Source organism: Octopus sinensis, linkage group LG27 (genome assembly GCF_006345805.1).
Source record: "Octopus sinensis linkage group LG27, ASM634580v1, whole genome shotgun sequence".
NCBI classification, from domain to species: domain Eukaryota; kingdom Metazoa; phylum Mollusca; class Cephalopoda; order Octopoda; family Octopodidae; genus Octopus; species Octopus sinensis.
Genome location: NC_043023.1, coordinates 13125973 through 13150720, shown reverse-complemented (window position 1 = coordinate 13150720; position 24748 = coordinate 13125973). Strand labels below are relative to the sequence as shown.

Sequence of the window (24748 nt, the reverse complement as noted above, 5' to 3'; positions counted from 1 at the left end):
ACTAAGAGAAAGCGATTGTATGACGAGGGAAATTCTTTTGAAGTTACCGTGCATGGGAAGCATTGATGTACATATGTGTGTGTGTGTGTTTGATGGGGTGTGGGAGACAGACAGTATGTTGTGTAAGTGAAGTGCTTCTGTTAGTGTGTGTGAAGAACCAGAGTAATGTGTGAAAGAAAGAGATAACTGAAATTTTTTACTCGGTGTATGTGTATATGTATGTATATTACTTCAAAAGTTCCCGCAAGCCCATATATATAAATAAAAAATTTTTTTACGGTAACCGACGAAAGATCGCCATTTTCTTAATTCTTGTCAGGTACCCGCTTCGAAAACTAATTACTGTAACGTCGAGAGATTCACAGAATTCTATTATTCACATGATTATTATTAGTTTAGTAGTAGTATTATCACCTTTACAGCCTTAAAGTAAATCTTTATCAACTTACCGTATTCACAAATAAGCAACGAGTCAGTGAAGCAGTAATTAAGCTCCTTAATTAAGAATTTAAAAGAAACGAGGTTGAAGTGTTGTAGAGGTTATTTCCCTTTAGATGATTGTATTTCTTCGGTTCTCCAATAGATGGCTCCACTGACTTTTCTTTGTCCCTTTCTGTCAGGAACCTCCCTTCAACTTTTTTCAAATTTTCATCTCAATAGACGTCATTGATTGGTTGAAATTGAAAAAAACAGCAAATATCTTAGAAACTATTGAATTTTCTCAATAAAGTCGAGAGAAAAAGATGTTTTATAAACACATTCTACCCGTATACGAAGCTTAAAAGTGTTTATTTACGTGGAAATTATTTAAAAAATCTGCCGTTCAAACCGAAAAGATCCCAAATTTCCTCCCAATTATTTGAATCTAAACATTTTAATTCCTTTTTAAATGATTGTATTTAAATTCTCCAGTAGAGCCATCTATTGGAGCATAGCAGAAATACAATCATCTAAAGGGAAATAACCTCTACAGCACCTCAACCTCGTTTCTTTTAAATTCTTAATTAAGGTGTTTAATTACTGCTTCACTGACTCATTGCTTATTTGTGAATACGGTAAGTTGATAAAGATTCATTTTAAGGCTGTAAAAGTGATAATACTGCTACTACTACTACTAATAATAATGATAATGTAAAGAAAAGAATTATGTGAACCTCTCGATGTTACAGTAATTATTTTTCGAAGCGGGAACCTGACAACAATTAAGAAAACATATTTACTCGTCTTAATTAATAACTTCCAAACTGAAATTTTGATTACATACTTTTTTTGGTTAATATAGGGCGTAACAAATATCAGAAAATCAAAAAAAAAATGTGTGTAATAGGTGTAAAACAACTTCCTATGAACGAATATGAAAAAAAAATCGCGCACGCGAAAGGGGGGTGGGGGAGAGGCCTCGAAAAATTACATCGGGAAGTTCCGAAAGCGTCTGAGGAGCTGACCGGGCACCAAAAAAAAAAAAATAGGTGTGTAATATGTGTGTAAAACAACTTGACTCTAAAACGAATATGACAAAAAAAAATGCGCGCTCGCGAAAGGGGGGGGGTGGGGGAGAGGCTTCGGAAATTTCACATCTTCAGTCCACGGCCTTTAAACTAAGAAAAAAATAGTGTAATTGGTGTAAAACTACTTGTTCTAAACGAGTATCAAGAACACACACTCACACATGAATCATAAACTCCGTATTTCGCAAAAAAAAATAAATAAAGAGAAGAAATTCTGGAAAAAGTGAAGAAATGTTGGATCTCCGCCATGTGACTCAAAATACGTGTCAGCAAAACATCTTGAAATACTACAGAAATTATGTTACGAAAATGATAATATACATACCTCTTGAGTGGTGGTCCATCGATAATGATGATAAAGAAATGAGTTGGATTTGAACTCAGAATATTGACTAACACAACTACATACTACAAGACTCAAAATATTCAGCCAAGTCACCACCCTTTAACTAGCAATAATAATAACATCAATAACATAACAGCCAAAAGATTTATTTGTTCTGAAAATAACAATCATAGTAAATAAATATGTTCTTTAATATTCACATTCATGTGCACAGTTAAAACACACTTACATACAAACAGTCACGCATGCATAATACAAAACGGAACACATAAATGAAGGATGCATTACTTAGTATATATTACATCTAGAGAATTTTGATTAAGTCAAATATGCAATTATAAAGATAATTAATTGCTTTACTAAACAGTGTTGTAAAGGTGAAAAAAATAAATTGGGAAAAAAAATACACGCCAAAACTAATTAATAAAGGATAATTAGGGAAGGATTAACACAAAATAATAATTTTTTCTGTCTCTTTTTTTCTGATAAATGCATCTTAATAAGTGAGAAGAATGGCATATATCTGAACTATTTCAAAGAAAAGCATAAATTTAATGTTTTAAAATAGCTTTAACCAAGGAATGAGATCCAACATTCTTCACTTTTTCCAGAATTTCTTCTCTTTATTATTTTTTTTTGCGAAATACGGAGTTTATGATTCATGTGTGAGTGTGTGTTCTTGATACTCGTTTAGAACAAGTAGTTTTACACCAATTACACTATTTTTTCTTAGTTTAAAGGCCGTGGACTGAAGATGTGAAATTTCCGAAGCCTCTCCCCCACCCCCCTTTCGCGAGCGCGCATTTTTTTTGTCATATTCGTTTAGAGCAAGTTGTTTTACACATTTACACTATTTTTTTTTGTTTTTGCGGGTCAGCTCCTCAGACGCTTTCGGAACTTCCCGATGAATTTTCCGAGGCCTCTCCCCACCCACCTTTCGCGGCGCGAATTTTTTTTTCATATTCGTTCATAGGAAGTTGTTTTACACACCTATTACAACATTTTTTTTTTGATTTTCTGATATTGTTACGCCCTATATTAACCCTTTTTTTGTTACCAAATTCTTTTTCGGGGACTGTGGGATATAGTAGAATTTCGGGTAAGCTTTGATACTTTCACCTGCACGATCTTCCCTAAGGAAAAAAATAATCGGATCAAATTAAAGCGTTTGACCCGATTATAAAAACCCAAAAGAAAATAGTGTAATAGGTGTAAAACAACTTGCCTTAAACGAATATGACAAGAAAAATGCGCGAAATGGGACTCGGGGGGAAAAGGCCTCGGAAAATTCACATCGTGAATTTCCGAAAGCGTCTGACCGGGGCACAAAAAAAAAAAAAAAAAGATAGTGTCTAAACCACAACATGAAAAGATGAATGTAGTCCCAAGTCACCTGACTTCGTAAATTACGGCGAACCCCTACTTTTTATTAGGAAAAGGGGGTGAGAAACCCCTATCCCGGTATCGTTGGAATTGTTTGTTTTTTTCTCGTTTAATGAATTATGGTGACCACCTTACGTGCCATGAAACACTTTTGGGGGTGTCGAGAAAACGGGGTAGGGAGTGGGTGGAACCCACGGAAATTTCACCCTCCAACCATTTTCATATGTTTTAAAACTTTCAATGCCTTAATGAACCCCGACCCCTGTAGACATAGACATTAAATGGATGACAGTGTTGATGTTGTAAGATTTGCAATGTAGAATTACTATGACTTTTAATGATTCTCTTTATCTCACTGCTTCTTTTTTTCTATTTCAGAATATCACATCATGTTGACGTTAAAGAAATCTCTTCATTTAGACATGCCTCTGATATTTTGATTGACTTTCATTAATTAAAGGAAGACCATATATTCATAAGGCACATTCATCAACGCATCAATGACAAACGATAAGAAAATATTTCTTCTACGATAGAATTAAGAGCAACATTTTTGTTGTCTTCGCTGTTTGGAGTTTAGAGAAGGTGATTGCTTGGTTAATTAAGCTTGGATAAATTTACAAAAGTTTTAACTGCTTACATCTGCCGTTTTAGATGTTAAGCAAGAACACAGATGAAAGAAACACAGTGTTAAATTATTCTCTGAAAATACTGACACAACTGAACACAGATATATTCATAGAATTGAAAAAATCATTATCATTGTGATACGTATGAGAAATTATTATCTTATAATGAATGATTTAAGAAAACTAAACAAACCTGATTCAGGTGAGAGGCCATATCACTGTGATGTCTGTGATGAATCATTTACTGAAGAAAGAGTCTTAACCAAACACAAATGCATTGATACAGGAGAGAAACCACATCACTGTGATGTCTGTGGTAAATCATTCTCTGAAAGAGGTTCCTTGAATAGTCACATACATACACATACAGGAGAAAAAGCATATCATTGTAATATCTGTGGTGAATCATTTCGTCATAAAAACACTTTAATTTGTCACAGACGTACACATACAGGAGAGAAGCCATATCATTGTGATATCTGTGGTAAATCATTTTCTGAAAACAATCATCTGACTATGCACAACTGTATTCATACTGGGGAGAAACCATATCGTTGTGATATCTGTGGTAAATCATTTTCTGAAAAGAGTCAACTGACTAGGCACATACGTGTTCATACTGGTGAAAAACCATATCCATGTGATATCTGTGGTAGATCATTTTCTCATAATACCAATTTGACTAGTCATAAACGTATTCATACAGGAGAGAAACCATATCATTGTGAAATCTGTGGTAAATGTTTCTCTCGAAGTCGTTCTTTGACTTTTCACGTACGTACACATACAGGAGAGAAGCCATATCGTTGTGATATTTGTGGTAAATCTTTCTCTCGAAGTGGTGTCTTGTTTCAACACAAACGTACACATACGGGAGAAAAACCATATCATTGTGACATCTGTGGTAAATCATTTTCCGAAAGTGTCCACGTGACTAGGCACAAGCGTACTCATACAGGGGAAAATCCATATCAGTGTGATATCTGTGGTAAATCATTTTCTCATAGTAGCACTTTAACTAATCACAAACGTATTCATACAGGAGAGAAGCCTTATCATTGTGAAATCTGTGGTAAATGTTTCTCTCAATATCGTGAGTTGATTCGTCACAAACGTGTTCATACAGGAGAGAAACCATATCGTTGTAATGTCTGTGGCATGTCATTCTCTCTTTCTACCACTTTGATTTGTCACAGACGTATTCATACAGGAGAGAAACCATATCATTGCAATATCTGTGGTAAATCATTCTCTCGAAGTGGTTCCTTGACTAGTCACATACATACACATACAGGGGAGAAGCCATTTCATTGCAATATCTGTGGTAAATCATTCTCTACAAATAGTCAGTTGACTCGTCACAAATTTATTCATACAGGAGAGAAGCCTTATCATTGTGAAATCTGTGGTAAATCATTTTCTGAAAAGATTCAACTGACTAGTCACAACCGTTTTCATACTGGTGAAAAACCATATCCATGTGATATCTGTGGTAAATCGTTTTCTCATAATACCAATTTGACTAGGCACAGACGGATTCATACAGGAGAGAAACCATATCATTGTGATGTCTGTGGTAAATCTTTCTCTCAAAAAAGCCACTTAAGTAGACATGTGAGTATTCATACACAGGCGTAAAAATATCAATATCAAAATTTATTACACCATGACAACAATTATGAATATTTTGTCTGCTAAAAGACAGGGTTTATTCCTCTTCAAGCTTGATGTCATCCACTTCAGCTCCATCGCTGTCAAGTGGTGACTTGACTAAACACAAAGCTACACATACAGGAGAGAAGCCATATCATTGTAATATCTGTGGTGAGTCCTTCTTTGAAAAACGGCCTCTTAAGTACATGTGTGAGTATTCATCCACAAGTGTAACCGTATCAGTATTAAAATTTATTACACCATGACAACAATTATGAATATTTTGTCTGCTAAAAGACAGGGTTTATTCCTCTTCAAGCTTGACATTATCAACTTCAGTTTCTTGGATGTCAACATGAAATTCATGAATCTCAACTTCAATATCATTTATATATCTAAATATATCAACACAGAGATGACTTTGATTTCTGGAGAGGATTGTGCTGGATTTTTGAGGAATTTGTTTTGAGAGAATAAAGGAATGGGAATAAGGAATAAAAGTTTTGAGTGACATTGAATTTGTCTTTGTTGTGATTTCATCATCATCATCTTCATCATCCTTTACCATCCATTTTCTATGCAGGCATAGATGGGAAAGTGTGACAGGTGCTGGCAAGTCAGAGTGCTTCTCCAGGGACCAGTCAGACCTGGATTGTGTAGTTCTATATTTGAGAGATTAGGAATTATTTACTTTAGACTGATATTCGTCCTCATCTTGTTGTTAACACAGTATTTCAACTGATATACTCTCCAGCCTTCATCAGGTGTCTTGGGGAAATACCTTAGGAGTGAGAACCCAGGTTTTAAAACTTCCCCAATACACCTGATGAAGGCTGGAGAATATATCAGCTGAAACGTTGTGTGAACAACACGATGAGGACAAATATCAGTCAAATGTGGGTTTGACTTGGTTTCTTTGGTTATATGCTCTTAAGATACATGGCGCATTTTATAAATATTCCTGTTCAAGTATCGTAACAGCATGAAACAAGTCGTAGCGCTTTCAGTTGTGTATTTAATTTGATATATAAAGTGAGATGGGGGTTATGAGTGTAACCCACTATGGGATATCATTTATCCAATATACTGCCAGTAAAGTACCCAGAAAGGCTAATACATAAATGAATTGCAATGCAATTCATTTATTGTATTATATGGGCGAAGGTAAAATATTTTACCTGAAATTCATAATACAAAATAAGAAAATGGAGGAATAGATTCCTTTCAAACATCAACTTCCAGATAATACCAATTCATATAATTTATTAACTAATTATTTAGGAACATCCAGATCAAACAGAACAAAACAGTACACATCAATGAGTAATATAATACCATAAGAACATATATTTTATATTTATTTATATGTATTTTTTCTTATGGTATTATTTTACTCATTGATGTGTACTGTTTTGTTCTGTTTGATCTGGATGTTCCTAAATAATTAGTTAATAAATTATATGAATTGGTATTATCTGGAAGTTGATGATTGAAATGAATCTGTTCCTCCATTTACTTATTTTGTAATTTGATATAAATATATATATATATATATATATATATGTGTGTGTGTGTGTGGACAGGATGTCAGTCTGATAGCTAGAATAAGTGTATACAAGTCTCGTATTTTGAGTGTGTTTATGTCTGGGGCAGAAGCAGGGACTCACTTCGATAGGGAAATAGAAAATCTCCAAACCTTTCAAATGTGGTGTTTGCACTATAGCATATGCAACCAAATGGCAAAATAAGACATCAAATGTAAAAGTCTTAGAAAAATGTGATATGTCCAGTATTCAAAGCATGTTGATGAGAATTCAGTGAAGATGGGTAGGACATGTTTTTAAATGAAAAGTGAATGCTTTCCAAAAATTCAGCAGGATGAACTATTAGCGCTAAACTATTAAGCACAATCCATGCATAATGAAGCCAGTAGCACCCAGTCGAACAAACACTTCCATGCATGCGTAATGCAACAATGGTGATGTTCTTAACTGTTATATGGGAATGTAAATATGTTTGCAAATTGTTTGTTTTTTACTTGTTATTCTGTGTTCTGAATAGTTTTTATTTTAATAAATGTTGCTTACTGCAAGTTATGGATGATTCTTTTATGACTTCATTGCTTTCAGGCTTAGCTTAACCCTTTCGTTACCAAGCCGCCCAAAGCCGCCCGAAAAAAATTTTGGTTAATGTGACCAAACCGCCCAAATTTACCTATTCATATTTAAATGAGAATATCAGAGCAAATCTCTTTAGTACATTCGTGAAAACACAGTTTTGTACAATAATCGAAGTGTAATTTTAATTCCGTGAATTTTGGGAGATTTTTTTCCGAAATTTGTTCCTATTGTGTTTTCAAAATTTGTAATTCTGACAAAAAATGGATACAAATTTCATTATATCAAGCAGCGAGTCAGAATTCGAAGGATTTTCTACTGAAGACCTTCATAAGTCTAACTCTATGACTGAAAAAAAAAAGCCCATGGTATTTGATAATGAATCTGATGTTTCATTTTCCAAAAGTGAAAACAATGAATCCGAGATCTCCGACAGCGATAAAGAAAATGAATTGGCACCTGAATGGAGTGAAAATTGAAAAACTGTTTCTTTCGGTGATTTTTCTGAAGTAACTGGACCAAGCCACAGACTTTCCAAGAAGAGTAAAGCCTTAGACTATTTCTTTTTACTTTTTCGAATGAGCCTATTTGAAATCATTACGGCGGAAACGAACCATTACGCTAAACGTAAACAAAGCGAAAGAAAGGATAGTTTGTGGTTTCCCACAACCTTAAATGAAATTAAGACTATTTTGCCATAAATATTATTATGGGTATCAGAAAGTTACCCAGAATAACAAATTCTATCGTAAAATTTTCTTGTATACCCAATTGAATACTAGCTAATAACCCATTTTCTATAGCGATGTTTGTTTGAACAAATTTTAATAATTTTATATTTTGTTGAATTTACCTGTATCTACCTGCAATTAGAGTCACTTTGTGACAAAAATTATAGTATAGAATTGGTTGAGAATATTTCATTAAATTATCTTCCAAAAATCAGATTAATATATCGATAACTAAAAAAGTTATAGTTGTTTAATGAAACCAGACTAAATTTATGATTACGTTAGAAATTAATTGAAACACATAAGGGGTGTAATTTGGTCAGAAATATAGTAACGAAAGGGTTAAGGTATTTTCATGCCTGACATCACAAAATGCGTCTGAATAAACATTGCCAGATAGCAAATAGAGACTCGGATATTGCTTAGAAGATATTTTTCATTTTTAACCTTGTATATTGTACGCACTAGGGATTCTTACCTTTAAATTTTGGGGAAAAAATTATATATGATGATGAAATTATTGTATACAGTTGCTCAGGTGCCCCACAATTTGTCAAAAGTACGTATAAAGTATATGCAGTAATGTACAAATGTCTTGGAGGTGAACAGTGTCATGCCATCCCCCTTTGTTATCATTAAAGCTAATTACACTTTGAATATCCCACATGTGATGTGGCATTCTATCCACTGAGACATTACCTGGAGTACTCATCATGACCCACCCTTTTTATCTCCCACCATGTTGTGGACCTTGAGACCCCCTTCGGTCACGAAACAGACCATGGGATTGCACCCAGAAAGTTACCCTCCCAGGCACAAGTCTGGACAAGGTTGTTTATGTAAGACCAGCAGTCGCCCATGCATACTGGCCTCTCCTCTCCACGCCACCAGTGTTATCCAAGGGAAAGGCAAAGGGGCCGATACAGCTTGGCACCTGTGGTGTTGCAACTCATTTCTACAGCTGAGTGAACTGGAGCAAAGTGAAATAAAGTGTCTTGCTCAAGAACACAACATGCAGCCCGGTCCGGGATTTGAACTCACAACCTCATGATCGTAACCTCGACACTCTAACCACTGAGTATGGACCTTAAGCTATACGTAAAATTAAAAAAAGCGGCAAGCTGGCAGACATATTAGCGCACCTGGCGAAATGCTTAGCGGTATTTCGTCTGTCGTTACGTTCTGAGTTCAAATTACGCCGAGGTAGACTTTGACTTTCATCCTTTCAGGGTCGATAAATTAAGTACCAGTTTCACACTGGGGTCGATGTAATCGACTCAATACCTATATCTGTCCTTGTTTGTTCCCTCTGTGTTTAGCCCCTGGAGGGTAGTAAAGAAATAGGTATTTCGTCTGTCATTACGTTCTGAGTTCAAATTCCGCCGAGGTCAACTTTACCTTTCATCCTTGGGGATCAACAAATAAAGTACCAGTTTCGCACTGGGGTCAATGTAATCGACTTAATCCCTTTGTTCCCTGTATGTTTAGCCCCTTGTGGGCAGTAAAGAAATATATATGTAAAATTAACCAGGAAAAAAAGTGTTACTCTTTTACTTGTTTCAGTCATTTCACCGCGGCCATGCTGGAGCACCGCCTTTAGTTGAGCAACTCAACCCCGGGACTTATTCTTTTTGTAAGCCCAGTAATTATTCTATTGGTCTCCTTTTGCCGAACCGCTAAGTAACGGGAACACAAACACACCAGCATCAGTTGTCAAGCAATGCTAGGGGTACAAACACACACATGCATATATACATATAAATGACGGGTTTCTTTCAGTTTCCGTCTACCAAATCCACTCCTAAGGCTTTGGTCAGCCCGAGGCTATAGTAGAAGACACTTGCCCATGGTGCCAAACAGTGGGACTGAACCCGGAACCATGTGGTTAGTAAACAAGCTAATTGCCACACAGCCACTCCTGCGCCTATATATATATATATATATATATATATATATATACATACGATAGGCTTCTTTCAGTTTCCGTCTACCAAATCCACTCACAAGGCTTTGGTTGGCCCGAGGCTATATTAGAAGACACTTGCCCAAGGTGCCAAACAGTGGGATTGAACCCGGAACCATGTGGTTGGCAAGGAAGCTACTTACCACACAGCCACTCCTGTGCCTGTTGTATATTCTGCTCTCATCAACTCCACACGTTTGGGGTGAACACAAATGGCCATCTGAATTCTCAGCCCTCCCTCATGACTAATCAGAATTCCCTTCTTTCCTCACTCGCTAGATTGCAGTGAAATTCCTGTCTATAAGGCGTCTGTCACCATTTCGAGAGATTGATTTACCACAGGTGTTGCAATGATAGGTGCAAGAATGGCTGTGTGGCAAGTAGCTTGTTTACCAACAACATGGTTACGGGTTCAGTCCCACTGCGTGGCACCTTGAGCAGGCGTATTCTACTATAGCCTCGGGCTGACCAAAGCCTTGTCAGTGGATTTGGTAGACAGAAACTGAAAGAAGCCCGTCGTATATATGTTTGTGTGTCTGTGTTTGTCGCCCTAGCATTGCTTGACAACCGATGCTGGTATGTCCCCGTAACATGGTGGTTTGGCAAAACAGACCGATAGAATGAGTACTAGGCTTACAAAGAACAAGTCCCGGGTTGAGTTGCTCGATTAAAGGTGGTGCCCCAGGATGGCAACAGTCAAATGACTGAAACAAGTAAAAGAGATATGGCTTTTCTCCTGTATGTGTACATATGTGGCAATGTCCCACACATATCTGAAGCAACAATAATGGACCTCAGCCCATCTGTGTCATCATTATATATGTGTGTGTGTGTGTATGGCAGTCACTCAAGATGGTTTCAATGTTTCTATTTGAAGGAGAAGACTTAGGAGAGTAATAGAAAGAAAAAGACAAAACACTTAGAAGAGCCGTATGTATGTTCCTTCTCGAGCTATGCCTGGCTCATAGGGGCCAGTTTCCCGGTTTCCTTGGCATATAGGTTCCCCACCTGGACGGGACGCCGGTGAGCTGCAAGATGCAGGAGGAAAGAGTGAGAGAAAGTTGTGGCAAAAGAGTCAGCAGAAGTTCGCCATTACCCTCTGCCGGAGCTTAGGTGTTTCACTCATAAACACACACATCGCCCTGTCTGAGATTCGAACCTGCGACCATGAGTCTACTGCTCTAACCACTAGAAGACCTGCATCTATTTGCAATGGATGTGTGAATGTAATTTGAGTCCAGAAATGGATTTTGCTATGAAGTCACAATGGGGACATTGATGACTTTGATTGTGCAAAGGATTGGGCGAATGTGTCTGTTGGTTGGAGGATATAGGTCTGCTATTCTTCTTTTTCATCAACTCAAATTCTTCACATGGCATCCTGACACATTTTACACCATACAGATGGTTCTAGGCAATGGCTTTCCCAGGATATCACATCAAGCTGTAGATATTTTATTTATTGCTTAAACTTATCCGTATATGTAAGGAAATGTCTTCCTCTGCCACTTGTTGGCCTTACAGAAGAATATTTGGAATGCGATCATTTCGTCTTTGGAAAACATCTCCTGCACCCATTTGCACTGAATTCTCATCCGTATGCCTTGGATACTGGACATATCACATTTTACTAAAATTTTTACATTTAATGTCTTATCTTGCCATTTTGCTGCATATGTTGTGTTGCAAACACCACATGCGAAAAAATTTCAGTTTTTCTCTTTCTTCGTAGAAGGGAGTCCATGCTTCTGCCTCATATAAAAAAAATACTCAAAATACAAGATTTCTATTATTTTAGTTGTCAGACTGATATCATGTTCACACAAATACATATATCAAATTAAATACACAACTGAAAGCGCTACTACTTGTTTCATACTGTTATGATTCTTGAACAGGAATATTGATAAAATGCGCCATGTATCTTAACCCTTTCATTACCGTATTTATTTTGAGATGTTCTCTGTTTCCTTCAATTAATTTTAAAGAATTTAGAAAAATAACTTCATTATCATTAAGCTAGTGTTAGGAACATAAATTGTGACTAAGGTTTGGTGGAAGATTTTAATTCAAAATTTATGAAAACAAGACATTTATATTAAAGAGCCAGAGGTGGTTTCAGGTAGGTTGGTATCAAAAGGGTTAAGAATTGTTTCTCTATTATATATTTTAACCCTTTTGTTACTGTATATATTTTGAGATGCTCTGTGTTTCTTTCAATTAATTTTAAATTTAACAAAGAATTTAGTAAAATAACTTCATTATCATGAAGTTAGTGTTAGGAACATAAATTGTGGCTAAGGTTTGGTGGAAGATTCTAATTCAGAACTTATGAAAACAAGACATTTGTACTACAGAGCCAGTTTCAGCTGGGTTGGTATTGAAAGGGTTAATGGCATAGAGCCAAAGAAACCAAGCCCAATCTGACAGGAACGTGGAGCAGCACTCTGGCTTGCCAGCTCATGTCACACTTTCCCATCCAAGTCTGGATAGAAGACGGATGCTAAAAATGGATGTTAGATGATGATGATGAAAACACAACAAAGACAAAATCAATGTCACTTAAAACTTTTATTCCTTATTCCCATTCCTTTATTCTCTCAAAACAAATTCCTCAAAAATCCAGCACAATCCTCTTCAGAAACCAAAGTCATCTCTGTGTTGATATATTTAGATATATAAATGATATTGAAGTTGAGATTCATGAATTTCATGTTGACATCCAAGAAACTGAAGTTGATAATGTCAAGCTTGAAGAGGAATAAACCCTGTCTTTTAGCAGACAAAATATTCATAATTGTTGTCATGGTGTAATAAATTTTAATACTGATACGGTTACACTTGTGGATGAATACTCACACGTGTACTTAAGAGGCCGTTTTTCAAAGAAGGACTCACCACAGATATTACAATGATATGGCTTCTCTCCTGTATGTGTAGCTTTGTCTTTAGTCAAGTCACCACTTTCAGAGTGGATGAGGATGAGGATGGTGATGATGAAAACACAGACAAACTTAATGTCTCTTAAAGCTTGTATTCATTTTCCCCTTTCCTGTATTCTCTCGTAAGAAATTCCTCAAAAATCCAGCACCATCTTCTTCACAAATCATCACTGTTTTAATATATTTAGACACATACATGATATTGAGGTTCATCTTCATGAATTTCATATTGACAGCGATGGAGCTGAAGTGGATGACATCAAGCTTGAAGAGGAATAAACCCTGTCTTTTAGCAGACAAAATATTCATAATTGTTGTCCCGGTGTAATAAATTTTGATATTGATATTTTTACGCCTGTGTATGAATACTCACATGTGTACTTAAGTGGCCTTTTTGAGAGAAAGATTTACCACAGACATCACAATGATATGGTTCCTCTCCTGTATGAATCCGTCTGTGCCTAGTCAAAGTGGTATTATGAGAAAACGATTTACCACAAATATCACAGTGATATGGTTTCTCTCCTGTATGTGTACGTTTGTGACGAATCAAATCACTACTGTGAGAGAAACATTTACCACAGATTTCACAATGATGAGGCTTTTCTCCTGTATGAATACTTTTGTGACTAGTTAAAGTGGTACGATGAGAAAATGATTCACCACAGATATCACATGGATATGGTTTTTCCCCAGTATGAATGCGTTTGTGCCTAGTCAGGTGACTGTTTTCAGAAAATGACTTACCACAGATATCACAATGATATGGTTTCTCTCCTGTATGTGTACGTCTGTGCATAGTCAGATTACTGTTTTTAGAAAATGACTTACCACAGATATCACAATGATATGGTTTCTCTCCTGTATGTGTACGTTTGTGCATAGTCAGATGATTGTCTTTAGAAAATGACTTACCACAGATATCACAATGATATGGTTTCTCTCCTGTATGTGTACGTTTGTGACGAATCAAATCACTACTTTGAGAGAAACATTTACCACAGATTTCACAATGATAAGGCTGTTCTCCTGTATGAATACGTTTGTGATTAGTTAAAGTGGTACTATGAGAAAATGATTTACCACACATATCACATGGATATGGTTTTTCCCCAGTATGAACGCGTTTGTGCCTAGTCAGGTGACTGTTTTTAGAAAATGACTTACCACAGATATCACAATGATATGGTTTCTCTCCTGTATGTGTACGTCTGTGAGAAATTAAAGTGCTTTTATAACAAAATGATTTACCACAGATATTACAATAATATGGGTTCTCTCCTGTGTGTGTATATTCGTGTTTAGTCAAGTGACTCCTTTGAGAAAATGATTCACCACAGATATCACAGCGATATGGTCTTTCCCCAGTATGAATACGTGTGTGATTAGTCAAATGACTATTTTCAGAGAAGGATTTACCACAGATATTGCAACGATAAGGCTTCTCTCCTGAATGTGTACGTATATGAATAGTCAAGGAACCTCTTTGAGAGAATGATTTACCACAGACATCACAGTGATATGGTTTCTCTCCTGTGTCAATGCATTTGTGTTTGGTTAAGACTCTTTCTTCAGTAAATGATTTACCACAGATATCACAGTGATATGGTTTCTCTCCTGTATCAATGCATTTGTGTTTGGTTAAGACGCTTTCTTCAGTAAATGATTTATCACAGACATCACAGTGATATGGTCTCTCACCTGAATCAGGTTTGTTTGGTTTTCTTAAATCATTCATTATAAGATAGTAATTTCTCATACGTATCACAATGATAAAGATTTTTTCATTTCTATGAATATATCTGTGTTCAGTTGTGTCAGTATTTTCAGAAAATAATTTAACACTGTGTTTCTTCATCTGTTTTCTTACTTAACATCTAAAACGGCAGATGTAAACAGTTAAAACTTTTGTAAATTTATCCAAGCTTAATTAACCAAGCAATCACCTTCTCTACATTCCAAACAGTGAAGACAACAAAAATGTTGCTCTTAATTCCATCGTAGAAGAAATATTTTCTTATCGTTTGTCGTTGATGCATTGATGAATGTGCCTTATGAATAAATGGTCTTCCTTTAATTGAGGAAAGTCAATCAAAATATCAGAGGCATGTCTAAATGAAAAGATTTCTTTAACGTCAACATGATGTGATATTCTGAAATAGAAAAAAAGAAGCAGTGAGATAAAGAGAATCGTTAAACGACATAGTAATTCAACATTGCAAATCTTACAACATCAACACCGTCATCCATTTAATGTCTATAAACCAGATAGCTGCACCAGGCTCCAGTCTGATCTGGCAGTGTTTCTACAGCTGGATGCCCTTCCTAATGCCAACCACTCCGTGTGTGTAGTGGGTACTTTTTACGTACCACCGGCACAAGTGCCAGGCGAGGCTGGCAACAGCCACAATAGGATTGGTGCTTTTTACGTGACACCGGCACGGAAGCCAGTCAAGGAGGCACTGGCATCGGCAGATATATTAATCCCAGATTGCAAAATGGATTTCAAAAACAAATCCATTTTCCCTTTGTAATTGTTGGGGCCGAAATTGGGTAACTAAAGGGTTTCATCTTTGTGGGGAGAGAGAGAGAGAGAGAGTGTGTGAGTGAGTGACAAAGTTTACCTAAACTTCAGTGGTATCGCAAAATCTTATTATATGCATGGGTCAGAATCCATTGAGGCTTTGAAACTCTTACAACATTCTGTATAGAGATGAATCGCTTCAACATTTCTCTAAATACTTACCTGTTTTCCTAGACCTCGTTACCACTAATTTCTATAACCTCAGCACTTTCACTTACTGTTTTTAAATCCAATGTAATCCATGAAGGCACGTGGCTTAGTGGTTAGGGCATGCGGATCATGACCGTAAGGTTGTGAGTTCAATTCCCGGTGACGTGTTGTGTCCTTGAGCAAGACACTTTATTTCACGTTGCTCCAGTCCACTCAGCTAGCAAAAATGAGTAGCGTTTATATGTCAAAGGGCCAGCCTTATCGCACTCTGTGTGATGCTGAATCTCCCCGAGAATTACATCAACGGTACACGTGTCTGTGGAGTACTCAGCCACTTTCACGTTAATTTCATGAACAAGCTGGGACCCTCATCATCGTAACTGATGGAGTGCTCATCTTGTGAAGGTGCAATGGCTCAGAGATTATGGCAGCGGATTCGTGGTTGTAGGATCACGGTTTCGATTCCCAGACCTGGCGTCGTGTGTGTTCATTGAGCAAAAAGACCAAAAGCTCTACGAGGCTCCGGCAGGGGATGGTGGTGAACCGTGCTGTACTCTTTCACCACAACTTTCTCTCACCCTTTCTGTTGTACTTTTATTTCGAAGGGCCAACCTTGTCACATTATGTCACGCTGAATCTCCCTGAGAACCACGTTAAGGTATGCTTGTCTGTGGAGTACTCAGCCACTTGCAAGTTAATTTCATGAGCAAGCTGTTCCGTTGATCCTCGTCGTCACAACTGACGAAGTGCTTCTTGCTAATGCAATCCACACTCTCTCGAAAACGTATTTCTGCAAAATGTTATCTAAAAATATTTGTAAAGAAACAAACAGTAAAAAATATATGAAAATGGTTGGAGTGTGAAATTTCCGTGGGTTCCACCCACCCCATACCCCGTTTTCTCGACCCCACCCCCCAAAGTGTTTCGGGGTACATTAGGTGGTCACCATAATTCATTAAACAAGAAAAAAAAACCCATTCAAACGATTCCGGGATAGGGAGGTGGGGGGCCGGTTTCCCACCCCCCTTTTCCTAATAAAAAGAAGGAGTCTGCAGCATATTACGAAGTCAGGGTACTTGAACAACAACAACAGGTACTAAAGATGGTGCAATGGCCTTTTCTTTGATAATATCTTTCTTGCTTATTTAAATTCAGTTCAAGTCACACCTGTCATAAACAAACCATTTCTCTTTGTGTGTGTGTCTGTATGTTCTTCATAATCGTTTAGAACAAGTAGTCTTACACCAATTACACTATTTTGAAATTCTTTCAGGCCCCGGCTCAAACACTATAGTTTAAAGGCCATGGACTGAAGATGTGACTATTCGGGGCCTCTCCCACACTCCCTTTCGCATTTTTTTTTTTTGTGATATTCGTTTAGAGCAAGTTCTTTTACACCTATTACACAGAAACGTTAGCAAGACGGGCGAAATGCACAGCCATATTTCGTATGTTCTTACGTTCTGAGTTCAAATTCCGCCGAGGTCTACACTGTCTTTCATCCACTCGGGATCGATAAATTAAGTACCAGTTACGTATTGGGGTCGATGTAATCGACTTAATCTGTTTGGCCCCTTGTGGGTAGGAAAGAAATAGGTTTTTATGATCGGGTCAAACCGTTTATTTTTTTTTCCTTATTGCAGATCGAAATTCTACGATATCCCACAGTCCCCGGAAAAGATTTTGGAAACAAAAAAAAGTATGTAATCAAAGTTTCAGTTTGGAAGTTATTAATTAAGACGAATAAATATATTTTCTTAATTGTTGTCAGGTTCCCGCTTCGACAATTAATTACTCTAACATCGAGAGGTTCACATAATTCTATTATTCACATTATTATTATTAGTAGTAGTAGTATTATCACTATTACATCATTAAAGTCAATCTTTATCAACTTACCGTATTCACAAATAAGCAACGAGTCAGTGAAGCAGTAATTAAGCACCTTAATTAAGAATTTAAAAGAAACGAGGTTGAGGTGTTGTAGAGGTTATTTCCCTTTAGATGATTGTATTTCTGCTATGCTCCAATAGATGGCTCTACTGGAGAATTTAAATACAATCATTTAAAAAGGAATTAAAATGTTTAGATTCAAATAATTGGGAGGAAATTTGGGATCTTTTCCGTTTGACCGGCAGTTTTTAATTATAATTTCCACGTAACTAAACACTTTTAAACTACGTATACTGGTAGAATGTGTTTATAAAACATCTTTTTCCCTTGGCTTTATTGAGAAAATTCTATAATTTGTGAGATATTTGTTGTTTAATTTTATTAATTTCAACCAATCAATGACGTCTATTGAGATGAAAATTTGAAAAAAGTTGAAGGGAGGTTCCTGACAGAAAGGGACAAAGAAAAGTCAGTGGAGCCATCTATTGGAGAACTGAAGAAAGACAATCATCTAAAGGGAAATAACCTCTACAACACTTCAACCACGCTTCTTTTAAATTCTTAATTAAGGTGCTTAATTACTGCTTCACTGACTCATTGCTTGTTTGTGAATACGGTAAGTTGATAAAGATTTACTTTAAGTCTGTAAAGGTGTTAATACTACTACTAAACTAATAATAATCATGTGAATAATAGAATTATGTGAACCTCTCGATGTTAGAGTAATTATTTTTCGAAGCGGGAACCTGACAACAATTAAGAAAATATATTTACTCGTCTTAATTAATAATTTCCAAACTAAAATGTTGATCTGTTGTTTAGGAAAACCTATGAACCACCGTTACATGGGATATAAAGTAAATTAATTGGTAGAACGAGAGTAAAACAGTGTAATTAATTAATTAATTAGTAAAATGAGGCGAAACCGATTGAAGAATGCCATATTAATTAACGTCCTGTTGTTTAATAGGTTATATTAATAATAGTAATGATGTAGGTCTGAAATTTTGCCGAGGCCTGCAGAGTTTGAGGGGAGCACGAAGTCGAATATATGGAACCTAGTATTTCCCGAAAGGGATGAAAGGCAAAGTCGACCTCGGCCGTATTTGCAGTCAGGAGTTTCCGCTGAGGTCGACATTGACTTTCCTTCGTTTCGGGGTCGCTATAATAATAACATATTTCTTTACTACCCACAAGGGGCTAAACACAGAGTAGACAAACAAGGACAGACAGACGGATTAAGTCTATTACATCGACTCCAGTGCGTAACTGGTATTTATTTTATCGACCCTGAAAGGATGAAAGGCAACGTCGACCTCGGCGGAATTTGAACCCAGAACGTAACGGCAAACGAAATCCAGCTATGCATTTTGCCCGACGTGCCAACGTTTCTGCTAGTTCGCCGCCTTAGTGTATAATAATAATAATAATAATAGTAGTGTTGATGACAATAATCTTTTGTACTTTAGACACAAGTTCAGAAAATTGGCGGGAGAAGCGGACGTCGCTTCCATGGACCCCTGTCGAATACATGGAACTCAGTATTTCGTGAAAGGGATGAAAGAGAGTTTCCGCTGAGGTCGACATTGACTTTCCTTCGTTTCGGGGTCGCTATAATAATAATACTAATACTTATAATAATAATAGTGTTGATGACAATAATCTTTTGTACTTTAGACACAAGTTCAGAAAATTGGTGGGAGAAGCGGACGTCGCTTCCATGGAAACAACTGTGCGCTAATGTTCTTGTTTGTTTTTAACTCGAAAGGAGATGAAAAGCAAATTCGACTCGATGGGGATTTGAAAATTCTAGTAGTGTAGACGGACGAAAATTGGGAAAGGCGGTTCATGAATTTTGTTCGGCTTGTGAACGATCTGCTTAGTATACATAGAATTATATTTGTTGGGTGTTGTCCGGAGTGAAAGTTCGTGGCGGGGTTTTGAAGGAAAGAAAAAGGTCAATAAATACTTGCCAATACATTTTTAATCAACCTAATATGAACCGTTTTGTTGCACAATGCGTCTCCATCTTTCCTTTAACTTGAAAATACCCTCTTCCCAGAATTAAGGTGGTTTCATGCCAAAGAAAACAGGTAATGGAGGAAAACAGGTACGAATTTAGAGAAATGTAGAAACGCTTCATCTATGTACAGAATGTTGTAAAACTTTCAAAGCCTCAGTGAATTCTGACCCATGCAGACATTGACATTAAATGGATGACAGTGTTGATGTTGTAAGATTTGCAATGTTGAATTACTATGACTTTTAATGATTCTCTTTATCTCACTGCTTCTTTTTTTCTATTTCAGAATATCACATCATGTTGACATTAAAGAAATCTTTTCAATTAGACATGCCTCTGATATTTTGATTGACTTTCATCAATTAAAGGAAGACCATATATTTCTGAGGCACATTCATCAATGCATCAACAACAAACGATAAGAAAATATTTCTTCTACGATAGAATTAAGAGCAACATTTTTGTTTTCTTTGCTGCTTGGAATGTAGAGAAGGTGATTGCTTGGTTAATTAAGCTTGGATAAATTTACAAAGGTTTTAACTGTTTACATCTGCCATTTTAGATGTTAAGCAAGAACACAGATGAAAGAAACACAGTGTTAAATTATTCTCTGAAAATACTGACACAACTGAACACAGATATATTCATAGAATTGAAAAAATCATTATCATTGTGATACGTATGAGGAATTACTATCTTATAATGAATGATTTAAGAAAACCAAACAAACCTGATTCAGGTGAGAAGCCATATCACTGTGATATCTGTGGTAAATCATTTTCTCAAAGTAGTTCCTTGACTAGTCACGTACGTACACATACAGGGGAGAAAGCATATCATTGTAATATCTGTGGTAAATCATTCTCTAGAAATAGTCATTTGACTAGTCACGTACGTACACATACAGGAGAGAAGCCATATCATTGCAATATCTGTGGTAAATCATTTTCTGAAAGTGGTCACGTGGCTAGGCACATGCGTACTCATACTGGGGAAAAAACCATTTCATTGTGATATCTGTGGTGAATCATTTTCTCATCGTACCACGTTAACTAGACATAAACGTATTCATACAGGAGAGAAGCCATATCATTGTAACATCTGTGGTAAATGTTTCTCTCAAAAAGGCCACTTAAGTACACATTTGAGTATTCATACACAAGTGTAACTGTATCAATATTAACATTTATTAAAACATGACAACAATTATGAGTATTTTTTCTGCTAAAAGACAGGGTTTATTCCTCTTCAAGCTTGACATTATCAACTTCAGTTTCTTGGATGTCAACATGAAATTCATGAATCTCAACTTCAATATTATTTATATATCTAAATATATCAACACAGAGATGACTTTGGCTTCTGAAGATGATTGTGCTGGATTTTTGAGGAATTTGTTTTGAGAGAATAAAAGTTTTAAGTGACATTGATTTTGTCTTTGTTGTGTTTTCATCATCATCATCTAACATCCATTTTTAGCATCCGTCTTCGATCCAGACTTGGATGGGTAAGTGTGACATGACCTGGCAAGCCAGAGTGCTGCTCCATGTTCCTGTCAGATTGGGCTTGGTTTCTTTGGCTCTATGCCCTTAACCGTTTCAATACCAACACAGCTGAAACCTGCTCTGGCTCTGTAGTACAAATGTCTTGTTTTCATAAGTTCTGAATTAAAATCTTCCACCAAACCTTAGTCACAATTTATGTTCCTAACACTACCTTAATGATGACTACATTATTTTAATAATTCTTTGTTATATTTAAAATTAATTGAATGAAACACAGAGCATCTCAAAATATATACAGTAACAAAAGGGTTAAAATATATAATAGAGAAACAATTCTTAACCCTTTTAATACCAACCTACCTGAAACCACCTCTGGCTCTTTAATATAAATGTCTCGTTTTCATAAATTTTGAATTAAAATCTTCCACCAAACCTTAGTCACAATTTATGTTCCTAACACTAGCTTAATGATAATGAAGTTATTTTTCTAAATTCTTTAAAATTAATTGAAGGAAACAGAGAACATCTCAAAATAAATACGGTAATGAAAGGGTTAAGATACATGGCGCATTTTATCAATATTCCTGTTCAAGAATCATAACAGTATGAAACAAGTAGTAGTGCTTTCAGTTGTGTATTTAATTTGATATATGTATTTGTGTGAACATGATATCAGTCTGACAACTAAAATAATAGAAATCTTGTATTTTGAGTATTTTTTTTATATGAGGCAGAAGCATGGACTCCCTTCTACGAAGAAAGAGAAAAACTGAAATTTTTTGGCATGTGGTGTTTGCAACACAACATATGCAGCAAAATGGCAAGATAAGACATTAAATGTAAAAATTTTAGTAAAATGTAATATGTCCAGTATCCAAGGCATACAGATGAGAATTCAGTGCAAATGGGTGCAGGAGATGTTTTCCAAAGACGAAATGATCGCATTCCAAATATTCTTCTGTAAGGCCAACAAGTGGCAGAGGAAGACATTTCCTTACATATACGGATAAGTTTAAGCAATAAATAAAATCTCTACAGCTTGACGTGATATCCTGGGAAAGCCATTGCCTAGAACCATCTGTATGGTGTAAAATGTGTCAGGATGCCATGTGAAGAATTTGAGTTGATGAAAAAGAAGAATAGCAGACCTATATCCTCCAACCAACAGACACATTCGCCCAATCCTTTGCGCAATCAAAGTCATCAATGTCCCCATTGTGACTTCATAGCAAAATCCATTTCTGGACTCAAATTACATTCACACATTCATTGCAAATAGATGCAGCTCTTCTGGTGGTTAGAGCAGAGGACTCACGGTCGCAGGTTCGAATCTCAGACTGGGTGATGTGTGTGTGTGTTTATGAGTGAAACACCTAAGCTCCATGCGGCTCCGGCAGAAGGTAATGGCGAACTTCTGCTGACTCTTTCGCCACAACATTCTCTCACTCTTTCCTCCTGCATCTTGCAGCTCACCTGCGACGGACTGGCGTCCCGTCCAGGTGGGGAACCTATATGCCAAGGAAACCGTGAAACTGGCCCTTATGAGCCAGGCATGGCTCGAGAAGGAACATACATACAGCTCTTCTAAGTGTTTTGTCTTTTTCTTTCTATTACTCTCCTAAGACTTCTCCTTCAAATATAAACATTGAAACCATCTTGAGTGACTGCCATACACACACACACACACACACACACACACACACATATTTATAATGATGACACAGATGGGCTGAGGTCCATTATTGTTGCTTCAGATATGTGTGGGACATTGCCACATATGTACACATACAGGAGAGAAGCCATATATGTCAGCAATTAGGATGAAGTCTGTTTCAATGATGAGGGCATAATAAGAGCGAAACATATCCCAAGTTGTGCATTATACTTTACGAAATAAATAGGATATTAGTCTTAGGCTGATATTGTTTTATCTTTGGTACATAATTATTTCTAGTTAAATTTTTCATATTCTTTACTTAAATATGTGAACACTAACTGTTGTTTTCCATATGGATGGTGTCTCTGAATATTTAATTATTAAATATATAACTTATTTATGCTCTAGAATTGTGTGCTTTGTATGTTAATACATACCATTACATTACATATAAGGAGATGCTGAAAAGTTCCTCGCTTTAGGGGAATTGTGAAAGTCCTAGTTGGAGGTCCGACTTTCCGAGTTCTTTTGCAGGGCTTAGAAAAACTGAAGGACTACAGCAATAAGTGTGAGAAGCTGAAATATGTTGAATAAAATCATAATTAATTAATCCTTGTGTATTAAGCCAGTAAATTTTTATCATCCCCTTGTGTGTGTGTGTATATGTATGTATGTATATATGTATGTCAGGTCACTTTCAAGTGCTACTGGTAACATGTAACCCAGTACAACCTGTTGCATGGTCGGGTCGTCGGCGACGAAGCTTGCAACCCCACCAAGCTCGCTTGGTGAGGAGGGTGTTTATTGGTCACCCTGCGGGATGAAAAACAAAACCCATCAGAGGGCGGAGGAACTCTTGAGAGTCAACGACCATCCAATAAATGTCTTAAATGTCAAGTGCGGGGACATAGAAATAATCGGATTGAATACCCGATCACGCAGTTAAACCATTGGGAGTGAAGGACTCCTAGCCTTTGTTAGGGCATCCTTCTAGGCGAAGGTAACTCAGGTAACTGGGACAACTCCGGCATAAAACCTGCAACTCAGTGGTTACCGATGATGTTGACTTGTTCTTCTTTTCGGATTATGGCTGCTGTTGCTTAGTGAGTGGGATTGACTCAGTGCACAACCTTTCCTTACTTAAATAAAATCTTCTTGCATAGGTGTTGCACAATAACAACATTGATTAAGCTTTGTGCAATGGCCATACTTGATAATGAGGGGGCAGCCACCATGTATGTATATATATATATATGTATGTATGTATGTACGTACGTATGTATGTATATATGTATGTATATACATAGATAGATGGAAAGATACATAATGGAGTTCTGAAAAGTTCCTGGTTTTAAGGGTATCAGGAAAAGCTTGGTTGGAGGCCCAGTATTCTAAGTTCTTTTTACAGGACTTAGAAAAACTGAAGGACCACTGCAATAAGTGTGAATCTGAGAAGGGAATATATTGAATAAAATCATTATTAATTGATCCTCCTCTATTTTCTTTTACCCAAAGTCAAGAATTTTTCAGTACTCCCTTGTATAGATGATATAGGTAATATGGGATAGTTAACACATGAAAACATGAAGAAAGAAGATGATAATTAAATTGATAGCAAGGGAAAAGTGTTTGTGTGTATGAATATTTGCATAAGTGAAGAAAAA

At 36.5% G+C, this 24748-nt stretch overlaps 1 protein-coding gene and 1 pseudogene across 1 annotated transcript in view; one reads left to right on the top strand and one right to left on the bottom strand.

Moving 5' to 3' along the window:
• Positions 1-18036, bottom strand: part of LOC115225388 (zinc finger protein 850-like) — a 70362-nt gene extending 52326 nt beyond the window's left edge. Inside the window, exons 1-3 of the mRNA XM_036514151.1 lie at positions 17906-18036; positions 14974-15425; positions 14188-14889 (exon numbers count right to left, since the gene is read on the bottom strand). Coding sequence (XP_036370044.1) covers positions 14188-14889; positions 14974-15130 — 859 coding nt within the window. The 5' untranslated portion in view covers positions 15131-15425; positions 17906-18036. The remainder of the gene's footprint in view (positions 1-14187; positions 14890-14973; positions 15426-17905) is intronic.
• The window catches only part of LOC115225186, a 195309-nt pseudogene that overhangs the window by 9855 nt on the left and 160706 nt on the right, over positions 1-24748 (top strand).